At 38.5% G+C, this 27,859-nt stretch overlaps 1 protein-coding gene across 1 annotated transcript; it reads right to left on the bottom strand.

Moving 5' to 3' along the window:
• Positions 1–66: 66 nt before the first annotated feature.
• On the bottom strand, positions 67–27,807 carry CEP95 (centrosomal protein 95). Its single transcript, XM_037495140.2, has 20 exons — positions 27,624–27,807; positions 25,991–26,119; positions 24,385–24,492; positions 21,872–21,982; positions 20,344–20,449; positions 16,706–16,821; positions 12,763–12,894; positions 11,896–12,089; positions 10,633–10,745; positions 10,308–10,437; positions 9,622–9,751; positions 8,833–8,972; positions 7,197–7,286; positions 6,259–6,379; positions 5,041–5,210; positions 4,855–4,929; positions 3,186–3,338; positions 1,213–1,359; positions 836–907; positions 67–552 (listed from the first exon to the last, which is right to left on the bottom strand). Exons 1-20 carry the CDS (start codon positions 27,640–27,642, stop codon positions 376–378), a joined length of 2,433 nt encoding a protein of 810 aa, XP_037351037.1. The 5' UTR covers positions 27,643–27,807; the 3' UTR covers positions 67–375.
• Between the last annotated feature and the right edge of the window lie 52 nt (positions 27,808–27,859).

Genomic DNA, 27,859 nt, shown 5'->3' with positions numbered 1-27,859 from the left:
GAGGCCGTGGGCAGCTTCACAACCCAGCGCTCAACCACTGCGCCACTGGGGAGGCCCTGTTACTAGTATTTTATTCCTCACTACCATCCCTTGTTATCCCCTTGTCCCTTCTCCCCTCCTGCACCGACTGTCCTGAGCAGCCCTCAGAATGTTGAGAGATACCCATTGTTTTAAGTGTCTTACGTTACAACTGTCAAGAAGCAGTAACTTTTAAGAAAATGATTTTATTTTAAAAATTACATAATTTCATAAAAATTGTTGGGACTGTATATAGGTAAGACATTTAAAAATAACTCTTCTAGTTTAGATTGTTTACTGGCTCAGTTCTAGTTCTGATTTGGTGAAGTCCAGAAATTTTACCAGTGAAGTCTGGCCTCACGGGAAGGGGTTTTTACTGTACTGAAAGGAAGCCATTTGAAGCCGAGATCTGAAGCGCTCAGCTTCCAGCTCCCGGAAGAAAGCATCGTCGTCGTTCTGTGTTATCATATACTGCAACTGCTGGATTTCCTTCTCCATCTTAGATCGCAGCTCCCTCTTCACCTTATGTAATGTCTAAAAGAGAATCATGTCATTGTGCTGTTCACAAAATTTATCCGCGCCTCCATCTATTTTTATGCCCTTTCCACCTACCAGCTCTCATCAAGCTCCTGCAATAACTTAGCAGCAGCTCTCAGAGACCTGAATAGGTGAATGTAAAATCATAGGATAAATATTTTGCATCATAAGTGGATCTTATTAGTATTCAGTCCATGCCCCTCCCCGCAAAAGATATTATATGGCGATTTCCTACTTCTTAAAAACGTAAAGAAATTATTTTTATCTTGTTCATTATTACCTGGGTCTGGGCTTTCTCTCTGGCTTTGAGTTCTTGACGTTCTTGTGATATAGCTTCTGCCAGTAATGAAAACTGTTTACAGGGAAGATAAAAAACAATCTTTTGTCTGTGGTCCAAAGATTACTTATCTTTGTTTCTATACTTAATGTTCATAGGCTTGTGATTTTTACTTTAGTTGAAACAGGGCAATATGGAATATATATTTGGTTAAACACTAGTATGTTTCATCTTAAATTTAAATCTTTGGGGCCTAACCTGTATAGTGACAAATTGAGTTAATGTCTGGAGCTTTACTGTTTAACAGATCAAGCTAACTTTTGACACAGCTGGTTAGGACTAAGCACATTAGAATGTCAGTGAAGCAAGAGTGAGCTCACCTGGTCTTTATAGTAGTTCTCCATTGAGTCCAGTTCGTTCTGGTGTTGTTGCTTTTGTTCATTTCTCTTTTCTTTGGCATAGTTTCTTAGGTCTCGTAATCTCTGCTTCTGAATTTGTAAGCCTTCTTCAAACAGTTTCTTAAATATCTGTCAGTTATTCAATCAGAAAATAGTTATGCTGAACTTCACTGGAGAGATGTACTGATCATATTTTACAAAGGTTTTTTTTTAAAGTAACAGCTCTGAGATATATATAGCATAAAATTCAGCCTTTAAAGATATAATTCAGTAGGTTTCAATATAGTCACAGGTTGTATCAACAGTAATTTCAGAACATCTTCATCACTCCGACAAGAAGCTCTATACCCATTAGGAGCCTCCTATTAACCACTAAATCATTCTTATCTATAGCTTTGCCTGTTCTGGACATTTCATATACATGGAATGTATGTTCAGCCTTTTGTGTCTGCCTTCTTTCACTTAGCATAGTTCCAAGATTCATCTATAGCATGATGCTGTATGGATGTATCACTTTTTTTAAATCCAGTGATCAGTTAATAGACATTTGGGTGGTGTACTCTTTTTGGCCATTATAAATAATGGTAATGTGAACATATGTGGACAAGTTATTTGTGTGGATATATCAGGAGTGAAACTGCTAAGTCGTATGGTAGACTATATTTAACCTTTTGAGAACTGCCAAAATATTCTGAGAACTGTTTCTAAGTGGCTATGCCATTTTACAAATCCACCAGGGAAGGTGTTCTAATTCTCCACAATTTGCCAGTATTTATCTTTTTTTCTTTAACCATCCTAGTGTGTAAGAGTGGTAGGTCAGTGTGGTTTTGATTTCTATTTCTGTGATGAATAATGGTTTTCTTTATCTTTTCTTATATCTCATATATCCCATACATACTATATCTTTACTACTTTCAGAAAAGAAGTCTCAAGCAGCTAAATTTATTAAGAAGAATCCCAGGGCAGAAACATTATACATGTGCTATGTTTGGGGGTGAGGTGGTTTATTATCTAAGCAGGACACAGGAAACAAATTGTTCAAAGAATTTGGATATGCCCCCTTGCCCTCCACTGATTAGTAACAATTCCTGACTGAAGAACTGGTTCTTTCAGCCATGCATTTGTTAGCTAGCACTACTGCCTTTGTCAAGTTATTTTAACCTCTCAAAACCTTTTTATTTATTTTTAAAATTTTTTTAAAGTAAGCCTGAAAATTTCAGATGTAGCTTGTTTTTTTTAAGACTGGAATTTTAAACTGTAGGTTTGTTAATGGAACACTTTTACACAACCAAGGTCAAAACCTTTTTAATCTGTATAACCTACCTCAGAGTATTTAGCCTCATTACCTATAATCACCTTAATTTTTTTTTTTTTTTTGTGGGACCCTCGCAGGTGGCCGGGGATTAAACTGGCGCTGCAGAGGCTGCGGACAGCCTCGCAACCCAGCGCTCAACTGCTCCGCCACCAGGGGAGGCCCTCCCTCACATTAATGTTTTATGCTAGCAGTAACATTTACTGACAGTTTGGAATCCCAAAAGAGTAAGCATTCCAGCTTGATTAGAATGAGAGCGCACATTCTTGTGCAAACACACACCTCATAGCATATCTGTCCTACATTACCTTCCTGATTTTGTGTGGAATCTTAAGTCATCTTTCACACCTTAAGCTTCTCTCTCATAACCTGTTCCCAAACTCTTCAAGTAACTGTACTAAAAAGTACTTCTGTGTAGGAGGTGAAAGAAAATTAAGACCTTAAATAAGGGGAAGGGATAGATGCACTGTGGGTAATAAAATTAAGGTGTGAACAAGTCTGAACTCTTATGGTTAACATTTTAGAACTTGGATTTGGATTCGGGATTCAAATTTGGCAAGAGTCACAAAGGCGGTGGAATGAATGTTAGCAACTGACAAACTACACCTTTTTAACAGGGTCAGATGGAAAAAGCCATATTTACCATTTCTTCCCGGGTTCTCATTCTCAACATTTTGGCACGCAACTGAACTCTATATTCATCATAATATTTTCGGGCACGAATGATCTGCTGCCGATTTTCTTTTATCTTTGATTGAGTCAACTTCTGCCTATGAATTCGGTCCTTGAAGTCTTGCTAAGAAAGGGAAAGGGGATGGGAGAAAGAGTTAAGGAAGAGGAGATGGACTCCGGTGTTGTCATCTGCCCCATTCCTCCTCATAGTGTTTTTAAGCAGGAAGTCAAGTGTGGCGGACCAGTAGCCTAAGGCCTGAGCAGACAGAGAGCCTTTGGCACCTCAGTCCAAAGAACTGTCCCATTGAGCCCCTCTGTTGCAGAGAACAGCAATGTTCAAGGTGGAAATAGGGATCTCATCTCCCCATTCCACCAGAGGGTCACCTAAGCCTCACTGAGATGTCAGTTTAAAAGTAACAGAAAAGGGATTGGGGTCAAAATAAGGGGGTTGCAATTGTATGGGGATTATAAAAATAAAATTCATTTAAAAAAAAAAAGGTACCAGTTGTTCTAATAAAAAAAAAAAAAAATTAACAGAAAAGGGCCTCCCTAGTGGTGGCAAGGGGTTTAGCACCACACCATGAAGCTGTCCGCAGCCTCTGCAGCACAAGTTCGATCCCCAAGTGGCCAGGGAGCAACCCACATGGCACAGCAGACCTCTCCTGTCTCACCCGCTGCTCCCCTCAGCAGTGTATTTCATTGTCTGCCTGTTCTGTTCCCCGCTGTCTCTGGTGAATCTTCTCACCCCCTGCATCTCTGGCCTTTACCCAGCTCTTATATGCATAAATAAATAAATCAATCTTAAAAAAAAAAAAAAAGGGAATAATTACACACACTTTCAAACAAAACTTAGTCAAAACTAAGAAAATTTAGACAATATCTTATAAAACAGTGAGGATGAAATGAGGCCATGTACATAAAGCTTTCAACTTGGTGTTTAGATATTTGTCCCCCTCCATTCCCAATACAAAAGTACCACATTCAGTTCTTGTGATGACTTCCCCTTCTTTTGGAATTGTTTAGAATAGTTCTCTACACTTTGCTTACTCTACACTCAACCAAGGGTTTTTAAATCTCTCCCTCCGGCATGCTACCTTTGCTCTGCTTTCTCCCTTCGTTATACTCAACAAAGGATGTGTGTGCTATGTACAGTTCTAAATCCTGTCACAGTGGAGGCTGGTAAACTACCTCAGCTCTTTACTTGGGACCTGAGAAAAATGGGTAAAGACAAAAAAGCACTAAAATGCAACCATCTGGCGCCTTGAAGGGGCTGTGGAAGTAGACAGATCTGGATTAAAATCTCAGCCTATGTATGGGGAATATAAAAAGAAAGAAAAAGAAAAAAAGGAAATAAAATCTCAGCCTAGCCCCATACTGATTATGGGAGGCCCAGGGCAAGTCAATAGGTATCTCAAAGCCTCAGGTTTTCTATTTCAAAGGAAATATCCCCAGTATGTCACTATAAAGATAAAATGAAACTATATATAAAGCACCTAGCACCTTTTCCCCTCATCAGTTTTGGCTGAAGGGCTAGCTGGCTTCCACATGTGTTAGGAAGTTGAGTTTATAGCTTGTACATATAAAAGTAAACAATGCAACTTAACTTCAAAATTACAATATCCAACTTGCTTTTGACATACCAGTCTCTTGTTATGTTCATATTCTTTCTTGACAAGTGCAGTAAGGAGATCCTGCCTTCTTAAGGCTTCTTCTATCTTTTAGGGGAGCAGAAAAGGAGGTCAGTAATGCGATTCACTACTCTGTAAGGAAAAGTTCTTCCCCTTTGTGGGTTATATTTCTATGCTTAAATTTGAGAGTTCACTTACTTCATCCTGGAGTTTCTTCTTCGATCGATTTTCTCTACATGCATCCTTTTTAAGCTGTTCAATCTGTGCAATTTGCTGTTTCCACATTTTGCTTAGTGTTTGTCCAGAAACATAGAGAAATGGAAACTGCTCCAGCATCAGAGGCAGGAGACTCTGCTCATTCACTTTCACTGCAAGGTAAAAAAGCAAAAACAGAAACAAAGACACTCTTAATCTGAGACAGACTGATAGCTTTTAATGGCAACTATCTTTTTTTTTTTTTTTTAAAGATTATTTATTTATACAAGCACTGGGTACAGTCAGAAGTGCGGGAGGGTGAGAGAATTCACCAGAGTTAGAGCGGAGAGCAGAGCAGGCAGATTGACGAAGTACACTGCTGAGGGGAGCAGCAGGTGGCAGGAGAGGTCTGCGTGCCATGTGGGACCCTCGCCTGGTGGCTGGGAATTGAACCGGCGCTGCAGAGGCTGCGGGCAGCTTTACAACCCAGCGCTCAATCGCTGTGCCATCAGGGAGGCCCTTAATGGCAACTTTCATCCCACCTTTCTGCTAGATCAGAGCTTATCTAAATGATGTGGTTCTGATCCTGAAAAGAACATTCTAAATGTACATACTTCTTTTGCTTTCCTTTCTTTGACCTGATTAAGCCAACTACTTATAAAGATGAAAATAAACTCAACAGTCCTGACTGAAGACATGCTGGTCTTGTGAAGGTCCAGCTGACCCGCTCAGCTGACTCGGTGCCAGGGTGGATGCTGTGCGTGTGGTCAGACTCCTCAGCCCTCCTTGGAGGCAAAGACTGTCTAATGGGATGTAGTTAAAAGGCCAGCGGTCTTTGAAGCTGCATCCTGGCATTTCTCATGACCTCGTTTTCTCCATAATAGGACTCTTAACACTCACTGGCACAAACTGTAAATATAACTGGAGCTGAACAGGCCATCTGTTTGCTGTGGAACACCTCTCTGGTTCTGCCACCTTCCCAGAAACCAAAGGCAACCAGTGGAAGTGGGCAGAGTGAAGCCAAAGCTGGTATTTAAGAGTTTTAAATGAATGCCATAAAGAGTTTTATCTCTCTTTACAGAAATCTACCATATGGCAGTGATAAAAGAAGGAACTTTCTCCAGCTGACTTGTGGATGTTTTCAGTGTTGTGTCCTTGGAATGTAGCACACACTTTCAAAGGATGCCAGCTTTCCATAAAATACAATTTTGTGGTTCTTACTTGGAACTGCTTTATTTGGCAAACCATCTCTTGGACTTTGAGTTGTGGTTCTTCTAGAGTAAATCTTCCAGGGCTGACTACATTTTGAAGTTCCTTTACGAACAGCTCTGTTTATTTTGTCCTTAGAGCAGATATAAAACAGAATAGAAATAAAGGAGAGATCTAATAACTTTCATAGATCATCTTACATATTACATATTGACAAAAATAACTAGTCACCAGTTTAAACGCCTGCCTTCAAATTTCTAAAATCTGGTTAGTATTTATCTTTCTTAGTTAAAAGCATCTTTTGGTCCCCGGCATCCCTTAGAATTTGAAAAGCCACTGAATCCTCTTCAAGTTTCATCCCCACCATAGTCCCACACTTAAAATACAACCACTCATACTGTTTTGATGTCCATGCTGCTTTGACAACTTTTCCCATATAGATTAAAATTTTTTTAAACAATGCTTAGTTATCATCATACTATACTATATATCATGCTTTGTTAACGAACATTTTTAGCATAAGCATTTCCCCCCTGCTTTCAGTTAGCTCCTGTAACCATCCCTTTGAAAGGCTATTAAAAAACATATGCTCTGGGTGTCCTCCAACCAGCTACAAAGTAACTGGAACTTGCTGTCTTCCCTTATTCTCCTTCACCCTGTCAGCCTCAGCCATCTTTCTCATCACCTTTGATGAACTGCTGAACAGCAGAACCCTTTAGAAACTGATGGAAGGAGGAGAAATACTAGTGTTCTTTGGTGCTACATCTTACCCTTTCTTAGAACTTGGCTGCCCTCTGAATTAAGAGAAAATCCTACATCAGGAAACGAAATCCTGACTTCTGAGGAGCTAATCAGTCCTGCTGATTCTTTTAACCTTTTAGAAAGATCATCTCTGTACTTCCCAATGATCTGATCAAATGGCATTTATTACAGTAGAGACTTTTACCCACTGTTTCCTCCTCCTCATTTATTCCTAGCAGTCCAGTATTCTCTTGAACTTTATTTCTTCTTAGTTCTCTTTCAAATGCTTCAGTTAGTGCCTAAAGGGGAAAAGGCAATATGCTATTAAGTTATTAAAAACATGCACAAGTGAAAATGAAGGGAAAAAATTGACCTAAGATTCTGCCATTCCCTTTCTTTTTTAGATTTGTTGGGACATAAAATGAAATTTCATAGAACACTTGTTTTTGTTAGTTTGGTTTTTTTTTAAGATTTATTTATTTATTCATACAAGACCTGGGGTATAGGCCAGAGATGCAGGGGGTGAAAGGCTTCACCAGAGAAAGTGGGGAAGCAAAACAGGCAGATCTACTGAAATACACTGGTGAGGGGAGCAGTGGCTGAGACAGGAGAGGTCTGCTGCGCCATGTGGGTTGCTCCCAGGCCCGCTGGGGATCAAACTCATGCTGCGGTATCTGGGGATAGCTTGATAGCTCTGTCTTTAACCCCTGTGCCACCAGGGAAGTCCCATTCTTTTTTTCTATTTCTCCTTTCCCATATCCTATTTGTTGCCATTTCTCTTAAATGCAAATAGTAAATTTTTTGTTTAGGAACCAAAGAATATCCAAACAAATTTAAGTCAGTGATAATATTAAATATAAGAAAGGGTTAAAGCTCCACCATACTGAAAGTATAGCAAAATGTGTTCAACTATCAAAACAGTGTATTTAAGGTATTGTGGAAACTTTATGCATTGGGTTGCAAGCATATGTCTTTGATGGGTTGGATATTTAAGTATTTATTGTTAGCAGTTTTTTTTTTTTTTTTTTTTTTTTAAAGATTTATTTATTTATTTATACAAGCACTGGGTACAGTCAGAAGCACGGGAGGGTGAGAGAATTCACCAGAGCCAGAGCGGGGAGCAGAGCAGGCAGAAGGACCGAAGTACACTGCTGAGGGGAGCAGCGGGCGGCAGGAGAGGTCTGCGCAACATGTGGGACCCTCCTCCGGTGGCCGGGTTGCAGCCGGGGATCGAACTGGCGCTGCAGAGGCCATGGGCAGCTTCGCAACCCAGAGCTCAACCGCTGCGCCACCGGGGAGGCCCTTTATTGTTAGCAGTTTTTAAAATAATTTTGGTTACACATCATTTTAAGACACCTGAACTTATTTCAGCTTTTAAAATACTATTTTAAAATATCATTATAAAATACTACTATAGCAAATAACTTGAATTCTAAATTTATGCTACATTTCAAAATTCTTGCCTCTTACATAGCAGAAAGCCTTCCTTGTTAATCATACCATTCTCCTTGTTGAAACCTCAATCACACTTTTCATTCTTATATTGGGCACTTTCATCCTATCTACCACTCAAGTGGTCTGATAACATTTAATTTGCCCCAAATTCTTTTTCATCTCTGAAAATAATCAATCCCGATCTCGTTCTTAATGCACTGGAGCTGTGGGCTATATGCAACAGTCTTCTCAAGTTTCATAAGTGCAAATTTTATGCTCCATAATGAAGACATAAATGTTATGTTACATAATTTTTGATCATGTACTCAGCTCGAGAATATCAAATGCATTCTAAGCTTTTAACCAAAGCATGTTCCTTGGTGCACTTGACTTAAGGTAACTGGTATGTACCTTTGCTTGGCATCGGCGTTCATCTGTTTCTTTTGACTTTTGCTGTCTCTTTCTCTCCATGAGGAGCTGCTTGTTTCTGTTAACTGGTGATGGAGAGAGTGAATGAGATCTGTAGGGTGACTTTCTATGCGTGGCAAGTCCTACAATACAGAAGGGACATATGCATTTGTTCCTGACAGCCAGAAATGTTAAGTTGGAAGCCTAGTGGTTGATTTTTACCAAATCCAAGATACAGACTGTAAATGTGCAAAATGTACTCTCACCTATAATTAATTTGTATTAGTTTGTATGGTTAGCCACACCAAGTAAACAGACATAGGTATTTACTATCTCAAATAAATACTTAGGTTCAATATACAACTTTGGGTTGAAAATGAAGTAACATATGAAAAACCTGCTGCACACAAAGGCCCTCATTTAAGTGCTCCCGGTGATGGAGGAAGAAGAACATATTAAACCCTTTGAGCCGTATGTCTGCAATCCTTTTACTTGCCTGTGTCCTGAGGAGGTGAAGTGCATATACACATGTACATAGTTTATCTGCATAAAGCTCATGCTTTTGAACAAAAGTTAATGTAGTTTAGCGTTTTCTAAGTAGTCCTGAATCTTCCTTACTTAGTAATTAGTCCTCCTAATTCCACACTGCCCAAGAGATTAAATAAATCACTTCTCTCTTCAAACCGTTTTATGTTCCATTCTTCTTAGGCAAATGCTAGTTGTGAAAAGGGGAATTGTCTTAGTGGTTCCCTGGGCCATCCTCATCCTGCTATGTCTGGAATGAATAGGTACCTGGCCTTCGCTTCTTTGGTCCACATTCCATGATGCTGTCACTGTGCTGAGATAGTGTCTCTTCATTTCCAGTATCTTCTTCATAGTCAGTCGTTTCTTTAGTTCGATTTCCCAGGGCACATTTTAACATCTATAGAGAAAATTCTCTTCAGTATCATTCATTGATTTCAGTTAGAATGCAATTTGGAAGTAAACAGAACTTTTAAAAAGTTATCAGCCCTGATAATGAATTTTCAGATATTTATGCATGTCTAATTTTTCAAGGGCATATTAGTGCTACAGATTACTCAGTCTCAATAAACTTAAAGTAAATCAGAGATTTATTCAATGCTAGATCAACCTATAATACTGTATTTTTGAGAATCTGAGATCCATCCAATTTCACATCAACTCTGTCTTTGACTTGATAACAAGTAGAAACTGTATAGATGTATGTAAACAGTTTAACATAATCATTCATATTAACTGACAATTCATTTTTATAAAATTTGGGTTAAGTCTGTACCAAATTTCGTTATACCATGAAAATCCAGGTGATAATTTCTCATTCTGTCATACCTGCTTGACTTATGTAACATAATGAGACAACTAATTTTCTAGTACTTTACTTTTATCTTCAAATTGGAAGATCACTGAAATGTTCACAAAGCATGGGAATCTCAGTATAGATAATAATCAAGACTTACCCAATCTAGTTCAGAGAGCCGCTGAGAGAGTTTCTCTGATACTGCATGTAATTCTTGTTCTGTTAACCTCTTTCTGGGCCTCTGGGAGGAAGGTGAATCCCATGATGAGACTGCAGTTTTGTTTTCATATCTGCAATAAGTGACCATGTGACATTAAAATAGCAAAATATACCTGGTTAAAAAAAAATTGAATTTTTTAACTGTAAATACTTTAACAAATATTACATACTGGTCTTCACAGCCAAGTTTAGACACTACACTACCCTTACTTTTTGCAAGTCCTTTGCAAACAGAGTATAAGCATTAAGAGCTGCAGTAATGTTACCTTTTTCCTTTGGGAAGTTTCCTTGTCCTAGGACACTGGACCTGCGCTGGATATATTTCCTGTTGGCTATCTTTAGGCGACTTGGAAGTGAAGAAAACACTATCATCTGGTTCCTTTTAAAAACAGAGAAAATTGCTTTGGAAGAAGACACAACAAATCACAAGTGCAAAAGTATTAAAGTAAACATTATCTTTCTAACCTTAGAAGGAATCTTACAGAAAATATTCCTTACGATGTTTAACAGCCTCCTTAATTTTACTTCATTATCTTTTTCTTTTATTGAAGCAAATTAAATACTTTTAGTAAACTATACTATTGTCATTTTAAAAAAATTTAAGTGTACGAATTCTGCTCTTATTACAAAATGAACATTCCCACTTAACTGCCACTCAGGTCAAGAATTGGAGTATTACCAGCAACTCAGAAGCCCTTCTTCCACCATCCTTCCTGAGACTCCTGCAAAGGTAATCCTCATCCTGTGATCTTTTTTCAGTTTTTAATCTGTCCACCCTCCTACCTGAATAGATGACCAGAATGTGTAGGATGGTGGTCACCTAATGCTAAGGATGCTTATTTCATCTTTGTACTTTTTCTGCACTGTTGGAATTTTTAATAATATTATATCATTGTTTATAAATTCAACCTTTGCAGATATGCCTGCTTGTTCTTGTTTCTAGGAAAAGAGGGACAAGATGGCCATATTGGTCTTTTTCCCATGAGGAAAGAGTGGAAGCAAGTAGGTCAAGATGTTAATAGTAGTTAATGCTAGGTAACAGGATTGTGGAAGAAAGGTTCTTTTTCATACTTTCTTGAAGTTTTTAGAATTATTTAATTAAGGGCACACAAAATGGGTTCTGAAGCCAGAATGCCTGCGATTGAATCCTGATTCTACAGCTGCTGTGTGACCTCAGACAATACTCAACCTCTATCAGTTTCCCCACGGGAAATAAAAAAATTATAGTTGCTTCAGAGATATTGTCAGGAATAAATTATGCAATACCTATAAAGTACCTTGAACTGTGCCTGGCACAAAAGAAACACTTAATATGTGCTACTCCCATATATGTGCTACTCCTTATGTGCTACTCCTTATATGTGCTAGTTCCCATTTTATACATTTCTCCTGTCCTTGTCTTGCTAGAATAAGATCATGCAGGGATAAATTTTAAGAAGTGGCAGCACTCTGACTGGTACAGTATCCTTGACTAATACAGGTAGACAGACACCCCTTTAAAACTATAGAAAACAAGCATTTCTACTCACCACAGAAAATGTGGTGCCCTCTCCAGTAGAATTCATGGTAGGGGAGCAGTGACTTGAATGCAGGTATTCTTTACCCATGGGGCAGGATGCTCGAGGCGCTGAAGGGTGGTAGGGTGGATGTAAAGGAATAGCAGATTGTATAGGCTCCCCTAGCTTTCTAGCACTTGGAATCATATCCACAGGAGGAATTTCCACTAGTTGAACAAATTAAAGTGAACATTAAATGAAACTAAGAAATAATAAATAATCAGTTTATATACATACATATCTATATAAGCATGTTCAGATGCACTGCTTAGAAATACATTTTTAACTAGATTTTTAAAAAAAGCACGTAAGATATAGGTAAAAAAAATTGCTATCATAAAAATATTCTCTGAAAAGTTATTTTAAAATTAAAAATTATTAAAAGCCTAATTGGTTTGAAGAACAGCTATATAAATTATGATTCAGTCACATGTCATAAAACTAGTTAGCCATTAACAATGACACAATACTGAGCACATGACAATCCCAGAGCTAACTACAAGAGGCTGTTTTTTCAAGTTACTATGTTTTGTCATTCACGAAAAAAATCATAGACCACCAACTAAAATACATATTAGAGAATCTTGTACAAGTCTTAAAGTCTCTTTGCGAGGAGAAAATTCAGATAATAAAGGATGCAAAAATATGTGACCAAAAATATGGTCATCTTAAGAAATCAGGGCTCATAATTAATAGCAAGCAAGATCATGTAAAACCAAAAAGGACTGCATTAAGTATAGAGTGACAAAAGTAAAAAGACTAATATAAGCAGTAGCAATTGTCCCAAGAACTAAACCACACAGAGCAGTGACTTCAGGAACTAATCATACATTTACTCACTGTTTTCAATAAAGGATGTCCTACTCTTGGACAAAAAACTAGATGAGGGAGGTTTCAGCATCTCTTCATGTGATGTGGAGGATGGTATGGGTGAGGTTTTTTTAAACTGCATGTCATTAGGATCTTGGGTACCTAGAAAAGAAAATATTAAGAGGTAAAAATCTTTTTAGGTAGCAAAATAGTTGCTGAATGTTATACTAATGTCAGAAAGCTCTATACCCAGAAGTTAAAAATCTCAAAAAAAATTCTCGGGAATGGCATAATCATGGAACTATGAGAGCAACATGTAGGTCTGTAGTCCAGAATGATTTATATAACTTAAAAATTTTACACAGTGTGTTATTACTTTGCTTTAGAAAAATAAGTGTCAGAGCTTTATAAAGGCTGATCTGTGTGGGTATATCCCTAAGATAACTGAGATAAGTCAAACAAAATGTTTCGTCCAATTTTTTAATGTTTAATATACTGAATCAACTTTATATTGTTATTACATAGAGAACTATGCTAAAATATTTCTGAAATTGAGGGAGCATCCACTTTGCTCCCTTAGAAATCCATAATACACAAACTGTCCAAGTGAAATACTCATAACTTTCCCACTCTAAATGACTAGTCCTTCAGTTTAAGGAAAAGTTTCACCATAAACTTATCCCTCACTTTGAAGATACCAGAATGTACCCTGAAAACTCACTATTGCCATTATGTACAATTGCCCTAATCACTAAATACAGAAAAATTCACCTTGTACTCCCTAAGAGCCATGAAATATGTACTAAGACACTATATATTTAAAACATTTTGATACACCTCTGACAACTTTTAAAAATTAACATTATTTTTGTGCTTTCCTTTTCTACAATCTAGTTCAATATGGCCATTTTCAGATTAAAATGTGATTCTCCTCCATAACTTATTTCACATGAATACCATCTAAGATCTAATATTCAAAATCCATAACTGGGTCCACAGTTTCTCTACTATCTGAGTTTGATGTCAATTCATTTTTACCAGGCATTTTACCATGCATTTTTTCTTGGATCCATTTTCCTGAATGTCTCTCATATGCTGCCTGTTTGATGGAATTTCTCCTAAAAATCTCATGCTTAGCTAATAGCTGGAACCTTTATTTGTCAGGATGAAAGTTACACATTCAAATATTTCTCCTTAATCTTTATATTGTCTGATGATGTACTCTTAGATACTGCAAAAACTCTGAGCTTCTCCACTGAAAACATAATTTCAATTATATAAACATCTACATAATAAATGTACATTTGGTTTACAAAAAAAATGGGGGGCCCTGAGTAGAAGAAAATGGGTGATGGTGATCAAAAGTTGTGTATAAATGCTTCATTATAAGTACCTCATGAGGATGTACTGTACAGCAAGGTGACCACAGTTAATACTGTAGATATGTATCTCTGAAAGTCACTAAAAGTACCATAACAGTTCTCATCATAAGAAAAAAATATTCTGTGTGGTGATAGATGCTAACTAGACTTACTATTGTGCTCATTTTGAGATATATATGTATCTCATATATGTGAATATGTATCTCATATATGAGACATATCTATGGACGATATGTAGCACATATACCTTATATATATAATGTATAAACACACACACACCCAATAATTGTTGTGCACCTAAAACTAATGTTTCATAGTCCAGGAACCAAAGCCTTTATTAGATGCTTGTGAATGTATATGATGATGGGTATGTGATGACTTAAAACCAAATACAAAGGTAGTTACTATAAGCATTCATATCAAGTTCAAACATTTTTCCTGGCTTCTCTCAACTTTTTCACTTCTGCCTTAATTGCATTATAATTTGAACACCTAAATTCTGAGAGCAATTCACTTTTGATAGACAGTCTTTCTAGATGGCATTTGCTATCATATCCCATTTCTAAAATCACATCCCTTCCATCTTCTGTCACCCAACTCTCTACTTCAAGAAACATTCTTGTCGGGGCCTCCCCAGTGGTGCAGCGGTTGAGCGCTGGGTTGCGAAGCTGCCCGCGGCCTCTGTGGCGCCGGTTCGATCCCTGGCTGCTCCCCGGCCACCGGAGGAGGGTCCCACATGGTGCGCAGACCTCTCCTGCCGCCCGCTGCTCCCCTCAGCAGTGTCCTTCGGTCCTTCTTTTTTTTTTTTTTTATCAAGCCTGAAAGCTTTGGTTCTATTTATTTTTTTATTTTTATTTTTTTAAAGATTTATTTATTTATACAGGCAACTGGGTACAGTCAGAAGCACAGGAGGGTGAGAGGATTCACCAGAGCCAGAGTGGAGAACAGAACAGGCAGACTGATGAAATACACTGCTGAGGGGAGCAGTGGGCGCAGCAGGAGAGGTCTGTGTGCCATGTGGGACCCTCGCCTGGGGCCGGGGATTGAACCAGCGCTGCAGAGGCTGTGGGCAGCTTTGCAGCCCAGCGCTCAACCCCTGTGCCACTAGGGGAAGCCCCCTTCGGTCCTTCTGCCTGCTCTGCTCCCTGCTCTGGCTCTGGTGAATTCTCTCACCCTCCCGCGCTTCTGACTGTACCCAGTGCTTGTATAAACAAACAAACAAAACAAAATAAATAAATAAATAAAAACATGCCTCTATAAAAAAAAGTATAAAAAAATAAAAAATAAAAAATAAAAGTACACAATAAACTTTAAAAAAAAAAAAAACATTCTTGTCTAATCTACACTTGACTCTGATCATTCTATTACTTTGTCTTTCCCAGTGGCAAGCACATGTCTTTGATCTACTATCTAATCTTCCAGATATAATTTATTAAGTGCAGCATCTATTCCTTGAAATCAGCATTAATGATGAGACGTAAGTTACAGACAGTTCAGTCAAGTTTTCAAATTTCACACTTGAAGTAACTGAGGCTCAGAAAAGTTAAGGGTATTGCCAGATTCATACAGCCAGTACCAGAGCCTGGATGAGATTATAGGTCACTTGATTCCCAATTTAATGTAGTTAATTCCACTCTAACATTCATGTTCTTCTGCTCAAAAAAAAAAAAAAAAAAGTTATTGTGGGCTTAATGTTTGCTAAATTTTGAAATATTAGGATGAATAATTCTACAATATATTTCATTTATCTGTCTTTTTTTATTGGCTGCCTCCATGAGAATGTAAGTTCCATGAGGGAAAGGATATGTGTGTTATTTTGTTTACCACTGTATCACCACTGCCTGTCCAGGGAAGGCATTAAACATTTGCTGAATGTGTATGAGATATGGCTACTGTCCCTGGGATTCAGATTTTACATAATAGACAAACTCACATTTACTATGCAGTGTGAAAGATGTTCACCAAAATAAGGTGAGAAGGACACAATGTCGGAATGCAGAGCCTCAAAGTCCGGGGCAGGTAAGGGACACGGGTGTCTGTTGGTTAAGTTTGCTAGGAAGATAAAGGAAGCAAGAGTATCCCAGGAGAAGAAACAATATGATGCCAGGAAAGAGTATGGCAACCAAGGAGGGCAGGAGAGAAAGCTGAATGGAGTCTGACCTCCTCCAGCAGGTCTGGCAGATACTCAGGTTTACTGTGAATAAGCAGTAAACTACTGGAAATGTGACCTAAATCTTGGGAGAAAAATTGCTACTGGATTGTAGACTTACTAGCTGAAACATGAAAAAAGTGAGACACCCAATTCAGGAAACTATTCCTAAAGGTATTGAGAGTGTACTGCATCTAGAATTCCTTCCCACACAGTACACAACAGACTTGAATATACCTATTTGCTCATATGCCTGTAGAATCCCATTTGATTGGTATTGGTTAACACCCAGTGGGTAATGGCAGTATTCTGGAATTTCAATTCTGATACCTGATTAGGGTTTTCTCTAGTCTTCTCAGCATATAAACACTCCTAAGTATTGACTATTACATTTCTATATCTGTATGTTGAATAAAAATAACTGATTTTAAAGTTTACTCACCATTACTTCTGAGTGAAAAGGTGTGTGCAGTATCTCCAAGTCTAATTAGTTCACCAGTGGATTCTGTTTCATCTCCATCCCAAGTGGGACCCAATGCCTCAGATGACAAGGAGTACCTGAAAGAGTTCCCTCCTTTACACTGGGTCAGACCATACCACAGAGGGCCCTTCCCATAAGACTCCTGAGAGTTGCTTCAAGCAGCCTCCCTGTGGGTGTTCAGATTACTCAATGCTATGTACAGAAAAAGGGAGACTTCTTTCTGTGGTTAATCAGTTTTATTTTGATTATGGAAACAACTGTGAATAGCATCAAAGATTAAATATATAGGAGAATACACACAGAACTAACAACATTGGTTACTCTCGGGATATGGGACTGAAGGGAAGTCTTGGTAGGGCATTAATTTTGCATTAAATATCCTGTACTGTTTCACTTTTACTTTTTTTTTTTTTTAATCTAATAATGAAAAATAACGTCAAGAAATTCATCTTATGGTATCCTTTAAGACACATTTCCCACAAGGTACTATACCTAAACATCAAGGCACTGTACTTTTCAAACCTTGACTAATGAGTATCAGCTATTCACTCAAACTTTAGTTAGCAAGAAGTACAACCATATACACCAAGACATAATTAAAATGACAAAGATTAAGAATAAAGAGAAATTCTAAAAGCAACTAAAGAAAAATGAAGTATATACAAGGGAACCCATTATAAGATATCTGCAAATTTCTTGACAAAAACCTTACGTAGGTCAAGGTGTGAGCATGGAGGGGGAAAAAAAACAAATCTTACAAGTCAGAAGGAAAAGGCATGATATATTTAAAGTGCTGAACATAAAGGATTTCCAACCAAAAACACTCTACCCTGCTTGACTATCACACAGAATTGAAGGAGTGATAAAGAACTTTATAAACAAAAATTAAGAGGATTCATCATCACTAAACTACCCTTGCAATACTAAAGGGACTTCCATAAAATGAAAATAAACCCTACCTAAAAGCAGCAAGACAGTGAAAATATATCGTGTGGTAAGGGAGGAGAAACTGTGCATTATTAGAATGAGTTCATGATTAATCTACCTACTGTGTTACAATCTACCTAATGGGTTATAATCTAATGATATAAGGTATCCCTCATACATAAACCTCATGGTAACCCCAAAAGAAAAATCCATAGAAGAATTAAGAAACTGAAAAGGGAATTCAAATGTAACACAAAAGGAATTTACCAAAACACAAGAAAAGTACAAACTATGAAAATATCCAAAAGACAAAAAAATGACAAATACTTACATTTTAATAATTACCCTAAAAGTTAACGGCATGATTCATTAATCAATAGGCACAGAGTGGCTGGATGGATCAAAGAACACTAAAATTTATGTGAAACCATAAAAGAACCCCAAATAGCTAAAGCAATCTTGAGAAAAAAGAAGATGGAAGCATCACATTACCTGACGTTCAGGCTATATCACAAAATGACAGAAATTCAAACAGTATGGTATAGAATTAAAAACAAAGATCAATGGAATGGACTCAAAAGCCAAGAAATAAACCCACATCTAAAATGACAGTTTATGACAAAGGAACCAGGATCATACAATGGAGAAAGAAAAAATCATTCTATAAATGGTGTGGAAAAACTGACAGCCACACGCAAAAGAAACTGGATTATAGTCTAACTCCATACACAAAAATATAAGTGTTGGATATAAGACTTGAAACTATAAAATGCATAGAAGAAAACAGGTGATACAATCGTGCATCAGCCTTACAGATATGTTTGGGGAGTGACAACTCCAATGTTAAGGGAAATGAACTAAATAGCTTCTGCACAGTGGGGGAAAAAAAGCAGAAAGGAATAAGCTTACTAAATGGGAGGAAACAGCTGACATACATCTAATAAGGGGTTAATATCTAAGGTATCTAAAGATTTAGACAACCCAAAATTCAAACAACCCAATCAAAAATCAGAACATCTGACTACACACTTGTCTAAAAGAAGACAAATAGAGGGTCAGCAAGCATATGAAAAAATGCTCATCATCACTTATTAGGGAAATACAAATTAAAACCATAATGAGGTAACTCACACCTGTGAGAAGGGCTTACATAAAAAGACACGTTAACAAGCGTTGGTGAGCTAACAAGCGTTGGTGAGCTAGAGGAAAAAGGAATGTAAACTGGTAGAACCACTTTGGAAAAGAGTGTGGCGCTTTCTCAAAAACCTGAAAATAGAACTACCATGTGATTAGCATTCCCAATTCTGCATACCTATCCAAAGAATATAAAATCATTAACCTGAAGAGTTACATGCACCTCTGTTAATTGCAGCACTATTCACAATAGCCAAGATGTGGAAAAAACCTAAGTACCCACTGATAGATGTTTGAATGACTGGATAAAGAAGATGTGTGTGTGTAAATATATATAACAGATGAAATTTTGCCATTTTCAGAGAAAGGATTATGCAAGTGAAATAATTCAGAAGGAGAAACTATCATATCATCATACCTATATACAGGAATATAAGGAAACAAAGCAGATAAATAGACACAGTGGACTTTTTGACAAGAGAACGGAGGTAACCAGAAAAAAAGATTGGTGGTCAGAGCTAAGATGGAGGGGATCCAAAGGATGGTGGTGGATTTATGTTTAATATTTAAAATAAATGAAAACAAAACAGAAACAAGTGATCAACTCAGAGCGGGGGGAAATACATATCTATATTTTGTCTATGAGAGTACAAATTTTAAAACTCTTAAGGCTCTGCCTCTAGCTTAAAGATATGAGAGGGAGGTGGGACAGAGGTATTAAAAGGTAATTAGGGGGACCTCCCCAGTGGTGCAGCGGATTAAGTGCAGCACTGTGAAGCTGTCCACAGCCTCTGCAGCACTGGTTCAATTCCCGGCTGACCAGGGAGATTCCCACATGGCAAGGCAGACCTCTCCTGTCTCCCCCGCTGCTCCCCTCAGCAATGTACTTCGGTCCTTCTGCCTGTTCTGCTCCCTGCTGTCTCTGGTGAATTCTCACACCCTCCCGTGCCTCTGGCCTGTACCCCAGTGCTTGTATAAATAAATAAATCTTTAAAAAAACAAAAAAAAGATAAAAGATAATTATGATAAAAACAGGAACAACCACTTCATAGGTTAGTAAATTACGATGCACCAATATGTTATACATGATTTAAACATGACAGTTTAAAGAGGATGTGTTAAAAATTTAAATACAGGAAACAAAATTATGTCTATAGATAGTATCACAAAATCCAAAAAAAGAAAAAAAGATTAATATACAACAAAATGTTATCAGCAGTTATTTAAGTTCTGAATGGTAGATTTCACCTTTTCTTTCTGCTTTTTTTATTTTTCTGTACTTTACAAGTTCTCTGTAAGGAACATAAACTACTCTGGTGATCAAGGGAAAAATTAAAAACAAGCAGGTGGTTAATGCTTTTATATAGCTGAAGGTGCTTAAAACTCTTGGAGGCTTAAAGTATGACAGATTAGTAGAATTTTCAAATTAGCTTTGCCTTTTTTTGCTGCCATTCTGGTGTAATAATGTGGAATTTTAATCCTTAATAGAAGGGAAAGAGTAATCTATTTTGATTGAGTTCCCAGACACTGAGTCCTACCTCCCAAAAGAAGCTCTTTTCCATGATGATTTGGAATCGTTGGTACTTTCTGGCCCTTCCAAAGGTTCCCCGCTATGGGATTCTTTAAAACCTTGGTCACTTTCACCTGTTTAGAATAAAAACAATACCAATAAAAGCCCAAGTTAATACTATTTCTGTATAGGGGTATTATACGCCTACACAGAATTTTTATTAGTACTGGAATTTATGTCAATTGCAGTTGCTGCTAAAAACGGTTTTTGGATAACTTCATTAATAGGAAGCTTATTCTTAAATGGATCATGTATTATTCTATCTCTGATACGGCAGTATTTACTTAACCAATCTCAAATTATTAATGCATATTGCTTCCCCCCCTTCCCCCAAAGATAAATAACATTGCAATGAAGATTCTAATGTGCCTAACTCGCTATTATTTCCTTAGGATAAATTCCTAGAAATGGGATTTATTAAGCCAAAGATTGTAAGTAGCCTTGTATACTGCTAATCCATTTTATTTTTTTTTTTTTTAAAGATTTATTTATTTATTTATACAAGCACTGGGTACAGTCAGAAGCGTGGGAGGGTGAGAGAATTCACTAGAGCCAGAGCAGGGAGCAGAGCAGGCAGAAGGACCGAAGTACACTGCTGAGAGGAGCAGCGGGCGGCAGGAGAGGTTTGCGCGCCATGTGGGACCCTCCTCTGGTGGCCGGGGAGCAGCCGGGGATCAAACTGGCGCCGCAGGGGCTGCGGGCAGCTTCGCAACCCAGTGCTCAACCGCTGCGCCACCAGGGGAGGCCCTGCTAATCCATTTTTTTTTTTTAAATAATAAATTTTATTTTTATATTCCCCATACAATTGCAGCCCCCCCCCATTCTGACCCCAATCCCTCCCCTCCCGCCGCCGCCCCCCTAAAAATGTCTCTGGTTCATAGTTTTTTGTTGATTTTGATTTTCACTTTCTTATAGTTATTCATTTTCCTGGTCCCTTATTTAAGTTTTCTAGATTCCTGCTAATCCATTTTAAATAACCATAGCCCCTTTGGAAAATATGGCAATGCTGATTTTTACAAATATCATTAAAAAGCTTACAATCAAAATTTCACATAATAAATTGTTACCATTGGGGAACTGGGCTGAAGAGTAAAATAAAGAGTAGTCTATCACAATCTAAGTATAGGCTGAAGACAGAAACATACCACTTCTTTCTGATGCCTCAGCAACATCTGAAATTTTTAGCAAAAATAGCAGTTCTGATACATGAAATTTTAGAGTAAGGAATTTTATGAACGGAATAAGCAATTTTAGCCAGAATTTAGCTATTAAAGTTTTAAGTAATTTACATGCAATATCCAAGATGGCAAAAGACATAATGATGGTCTAGGGTAGTTAAGTGTTTTTAAATACTTGGAGTAGTAAGAATTGAAATTCACTTCATGAATTAGGTATATTAATGACTTTATTTCCTTAGAAAAATAAGCAAAAAGATAAAAGGCAAACAAAGAGAGAAATAGACTATAAGCCAAACCAACTTTCAATTCTTAACTTACTTTTCTCGTCAGATGTTTCACTGATGTGTTCTGTAAGATATTCGAGCAACCCATCAAATATTTCTAGTAGATTCTTAATAGCTTCTTTATCTCCTCTTATTATATTTTCTCCTAAACAACAAATATAAAGCTATTAAAAAATTTAGCCGAGAAATAAAAAGTCTCATAATTTTGAAATGGATAGACCATTGTGAAAATACTGTTCAAGAATACAAAGATCAGAAACTAACCCAGGAGAAACAATGGTTATCATAAATATTAAAAACATTAATTTCCTGCTGCCTGATTATATTTGGAGAAATAAAAGGGGTAGCCTTGAATATAGTGGTTGACAATTCACTGGCATGTTCCTTCCTTTTATCAAGAAGCAAAATAAGTGGACTTGAGAAAACATCCTCTGTTAATTTTGTTCCAAAATATAAAGCAGCCAAACACAAACTTACTAGGTTAGGGAAACAAAATGGCAGGATGTAGGATCCTCCTCATGTGATTTGTTCTGAATAGCAGGAGAGTAATATTACAACAAAAACCAAATGTGTTGGGGTATTTTCACCAGGAATCCTAATAGTTTCTAAATGTATATTAATTCCTATTCATTTTGTATAGATTATCCCATTTTTCTGATTAAAAGTTATCATAGCTCTGTATATTAAAATCCTTTTTAATCTCACCCGACCCCCAACCTCTCCAGGGTCAACTCCCACCACATTTATACAAGAAGGCGATCTTTAGTCCCTAGCACAGTACCTAGCCCATGATAGATCTTCAACAGATGTTAAGTTGAAAGGTTAACAAGGAATGGGTTGGTAAAAAGCAGGGAAACTTGACATGTTTTATGTCACCTAAACTGGACTCCACTAAACATCAGGTATGAGTGGAACTTAATTCTTTTGAGTAGTCCTTTTGGGTAATTCTTTTGGGTAATCCTTTGGGAGACCATGCCTGATATGCTCATGAGTTCAAACCAGTATGGGAGAAGAACAGTAGAAATCTGGAATTTGAGAGAATGACCATTTATAACTTCAGATATGACACAAAACAAACCTAACCTGGAAACTTGATGTCTTAAAATACAACTAGTAAAGATAAGACAATGTGTGGGGATTTTTCTGTTTAAAACTAATCGGAAATATTGTTTTTAGATTGCATGTTTTTCTGGCTTAACAAGATACACAAGTATACACAAGGGTATACTCAGCAACTTCTCAGTTTCCAGGATGGGGAGCATACTCCACCAACCCAGCAACTAAGACTGCCTGCCAGAATGCAAGGCTTCACAATGTAGGAGAAACTGCTTGAAAACACAAGGATTGAAAAACTGCCTTACAGTCTACAGGACGAGGTAAGTACTTTTGCAACTTCTCATGGGGTAGGTGTGAGTTGTTTGGGGGGGGGGGGCGCTTTGCATTAAAAAGTTCTATAAGTAGACATAACCTTGCTACAGGATGATTGAAAAATATAGAATTGTTCTAGTCAGGTGATTAATTCCAAGTGGCAAAAGCACAGTGAAATGTGGGGTTATCTTTCAGAGTGAATTATCTCTAAACAGATTGACCGCATTTGCTCTACTAGAACTGCAAGATAGTTTTTACAAAACATTTCTTCTTGTCAACATAAAATTGAGATGTAAATGATTTATCCTGATCAATATTTACATCCTTTACTTTTACAGAGTAAGTAACATAAACCTTCTCTTAGTGATTTACATATAATTTCAAGTTTCCAAGAGTCCCTCTGTTTACTAGCTTGAAATAATTTACTGGAGTAGTCCTCATTTTCTCATGATCTACATATAGAGATTTACAAATACTTTGGTATGTTTGGCTTCAGAGTACAAGCATAGTAGGTACATTTTATTTTGGAAAAAACAGTTCAAAAAGAGTTTACAGTTTTATTTATTTTGAATAGATAATATATTCACATGGTTCAAATTCAAAAAGTGTAGAAGTTATATCAAGTATTATAGGTTACATGCATAGCTGAAGAGTCCTCCTGCTTGCAGTCAACTGCTTACATATTCTCCCCACCGTTGTTTTTACAAATAACACCATACCAGGCACATTATTGTAACTGCACCACACTTTTCTCACAAAATACATACTGGAGATTGTTCCACCTATGTGGAACATCATATAGAGAGAATCATTAATTACCCTGTACAACTGCAGAGTAGTTTCCTATCTGGATCTATCATAATTTATTTAACCTATTCTTATTAATGAACCTTTAGGTATATCTGATTTTAGTTCCTATAAACAAGCAAAATGGCAGCTTTAAAATAAAGTAACAAACATACCTCAAGCTACCAACTAGGATACTATACTTCAGACCCAGATCCATCAAACTCAATATTTGATTCTCTTGGAAATGCTCAAGGATGGCTGCTGTAACTATACCAGTCAACCGTCTTGGCTTTACTCTTGCCATTTGGCCTGTTTCTTAAGTTAACTCATTTGACTGATTAATGTACAGAGCTCTACTTAACAGATTATATTCGTAAAATGAGTAATTACCTGATATGTGAGACAAGCTGACCTGCAGGTAATCCAAGGCCAATGAATCAATTACTGCTTGTACATTGTGAGCTTCATCTTCTTGACTCCTAGGAACAGCTATCAGGTCTGCAGGAAAAAAGCTAAATGACTTTGCATCTGTGAAAGTCCAAGGTTTCAGCTATCTGTTTCTTTTTTTCTTTTTTTTTTTTTTTTTAATAGAGGCATGTTTTTCTTTATTTATTTGTTTGCCTGTCTGTTTGTTTTGTTTATACATGCACTGGGTACAGTCAGAAGCGTGGGAGGGTGAGAGAATTCACCAGAGCCAGAGCGGGGAGCAGAGCAGGCAGAAGGACCGAAGTACACTGCTGAGGGGAGCAGCGGGCGGCAGGGGAGGTCTGCACGCCATGTGGGACCCTCCTCTGGTGGCCGGGGAGCAGCCAAGGATCGAACCGGCGCCGCAGAGGCCGCGGGCAGCCTCGCAACCCAGCGCTCTACCACTGCGCCACCGGGGAGGCCCTCAGCTATCTGTTTCTGATCAGGCTTCTGAGTATGCTTAAATATTACAATAATATCTGCCCCCAAACAATAGGCTATAAAGTAGAAATAAAGCTAATAGAGCCTGAATTGCACCTAGAATCTTATTGGTTGAATATAAAGAAGATAAAACCAAGTCCTCAAATTCAAGGAGATACAAACACTCTAATAAAGAAGGCAGTATGTGAGGATGAAACCCATGAACTGTGGGCTGTTTTCCATGAGTGAGAAAAACCCCACAATAGGTGTGAAAGGAGGATTCTTGTATGTCCTGCTAAAGTAGCCTGCAGAGAATTATTGGTGTAAAAGTTTTAAAAATCAGTACAGACCAGAGTGCAGAATGATTTTAATATAAAATTAAATTTGGAGGTTTTTTTCTCTGGTGTTGAGGAAGATGGCTACTTCAGGGTAGGATGAAAAAAGTTTTTAAAAAAACTGGTCTAATAACTATATATGTCTCTGAACTCTAAGAAGTATTGAGACTAGTACCAAAGATACCAGCTAGAGTTCTTCCCCATAATTCCAGAAAGTGATGAGGGCACTGACTCATAGTAACAATGGGAAAGGAAAAGAGACCATATAGAGTTTAATGGTTATAAACTATATGAAAAAACAGAGGCAGTGAGGAATCTAAAGGTAAGGACTCTGAAATATTTAATCAGGCATATAAACAAATAATGTGTGATACCTCTGAAAGAAATGAGCAAGCCACAACTTATGACAGGACTATGAATTTCTGAATTTACTGGTAAACTATATTCATATAGTACAAACACCAGTTCTTATCCCTAACAGTGGCTAAGTAACAGGACCAATGATTTTCCAAGTCCAACTCAACCTCAAAACCTTTGAAAGGTACATTTACAGAAAAGGTGTGACTTTTATAAGGCATTAGGCATGATTAAACAGTGATGACTAAAACTAGTCAAACTGATATGATCATTAAGGTAATGTATGCAACCCTTTAGATAGAAATAAGATGCAAACAAAAAGAAAATGGAGATTTTACAAATACCATAGGATATACAAAGAAAGGCACTAGAAACTTTTGGCCTAAGAGTGTATTATTCCCACTTTTTAGGACCCTTACCTGGTACCTTTTCTCCCAAAATGGATTGATAAAGAGCAATAAAAACATTAGCATCACAGTCTTCTAGTTCACGTATTCTCAGGTGTATGTGACATTTCAAAAGGAGGTTATTAGCAATGGTTACCCACTCTGTTGGGGAAAAAAAGATAAGACTTGAGTAGCATGATAAAAGTCATACAACGCACATTAAAAAACATGGGCACACAAAAACACATTGAAACATGTAGAAAATAAGGAATCTTTATAAAATTTTAGAGGCCTTCTTAGGTAGGCATGACTTTTTGATATTTCATTTATTTTTCCCTTATTGAGGTAACAATGGCTTACAACACTATATATGATTGGCAGGATTTTTAAAAATATGTATTTAATTTCTTAGGATGACTCCAGAATGATAGTTTCAATGCAGTCAAAATTAGGATGCAAATTCAGTTTTTACCTTTGCAACCTAAACTCTTTATTTACCAATAGTTCTTATTTTACAAGCCATACGTAAGTGTTTTAACCACATTTACAAGTAAATGGGACTATAATGTGATAAACAGGATAGTTAGTGAGAGTCCGAAGCCACTAGAAGCTAATGAATGTTGCTTCATATTCCCAATAGCACGAGCCATGTTTTCACCCAATTATCTTGTGCAAGGGAGAATTTCTCTGGTGCCCAAGTAGATGGTGATTAACTTAGACTTAAGAACCGGAGTGATGACGCCAACACTACTGCATTTGTTAGCTTTGAAGTCTGATGTATGTGAAAGAAAATATAGGGAATAAATAAAAACGTGTCTAAATTCAGAACTACTACCTCACCGATACAGGTGAAGTTCGCGTCCCACACCCAGATTATTCGAGTCGGGATTATTAAAAGCACCTCAACAGTCTCTCGATGAAAAGTAATTTAAAAAGCGTGAAACATCTGTTGCCTGAAATGACTGGCAATAAGGGGGCAAGTTCTGTATTAGGTTCCGTGCACTTGGACGCAGGTTGTGGGAACGAAGCGGGTATGTATTCCAGGCACGGTCTCCCCTCACAAACGAGAGGGGGAAGAGAGGGAGGGAGAAGGGGAGAAAGAAACTCTTCAAGGCCTGTGATCGCCCCGTGCCCAAGTCCACGTCCCACCGTTGCCCAAACCATGACAACCGGCTTGAACGCCGTCGCAGAGAAGGGAGGCCGGCGTCCCGGACAACCCAACCGACTCGCTCCGCAAGAGCGATGCTAGTCGGAGCCGCTAACTCCAGGGGGCACCGAAGAGAGGACTCCGCCGTCCTTCCACTCCGGCGGGGCCGTCGACCCCTCCTCACAGTGCCGTTCCCCAGAGTTGAACCCCGCGTCCACCATGCGAGACCCGCGCGTCCGCGGAGCCGCCCCCCTCCCGGCAGCCCGGCGAGCTGCGCTGTCGCCGCCGAGCCCCCTCCCCACCCCGACTCGCGCCCCCCGCCTCCCAGCGGACCGAGCGCCGGGCTCAGGGCCCCTCTCCCGGGCACCCGCCTGCCGCCGCGGGGCGTCAGTGACGAGCCCCGCCGGCACCCCAGACCCGGCGGGGGCCGACCGGAGCCTCCGGATAAAACGGGCAGGGCCGTTCGGGGGGTTGGACGGCTTCAGGCCACACAAACCGAGCCTCCAGGCGGAGACTCACCAGCCTCCGGGAAGGCCATGTCGCGGACGCCGGTCGCCGCCAGACGCCCGGCCGAGCGTGCGGGGTACGGTGTCCGGGAAGGGCCGCGCCGGGGGCGGGGGAGCGAGCGCAGCGCCCAGGCGGGGTACAGGAGGGAGGACGTTAAAACGGCTTCTCGCCGCTGATTGGCCGCCGCGGGAGCACTTCCTTTTGCAGCACGTGCCTAGACGGCGGTTTGCAGGCTTTAGAGCCCATTC

Source organism: Talpa occidentalis, unplaced genomic scaffold, assembly GCF_014898055.3.
Source record: "Talpa occidentalis isolate TD23 unplaced genomic scaffold, MPIMG_talOcc4v2.1 talOcc4.7, whole genome shotgun sequence".
NCBI lineage: Eukaryota > Metazoa > Chordata > Mammalia > Eulipotyphla > Talpidae > Talpa > Talpa occidentalis.
The sequence above is the reverse complement of the archived record's forward strand: the minus strand, read 5'-3'. Positions and strand labels throughout refer to the sequence as shown.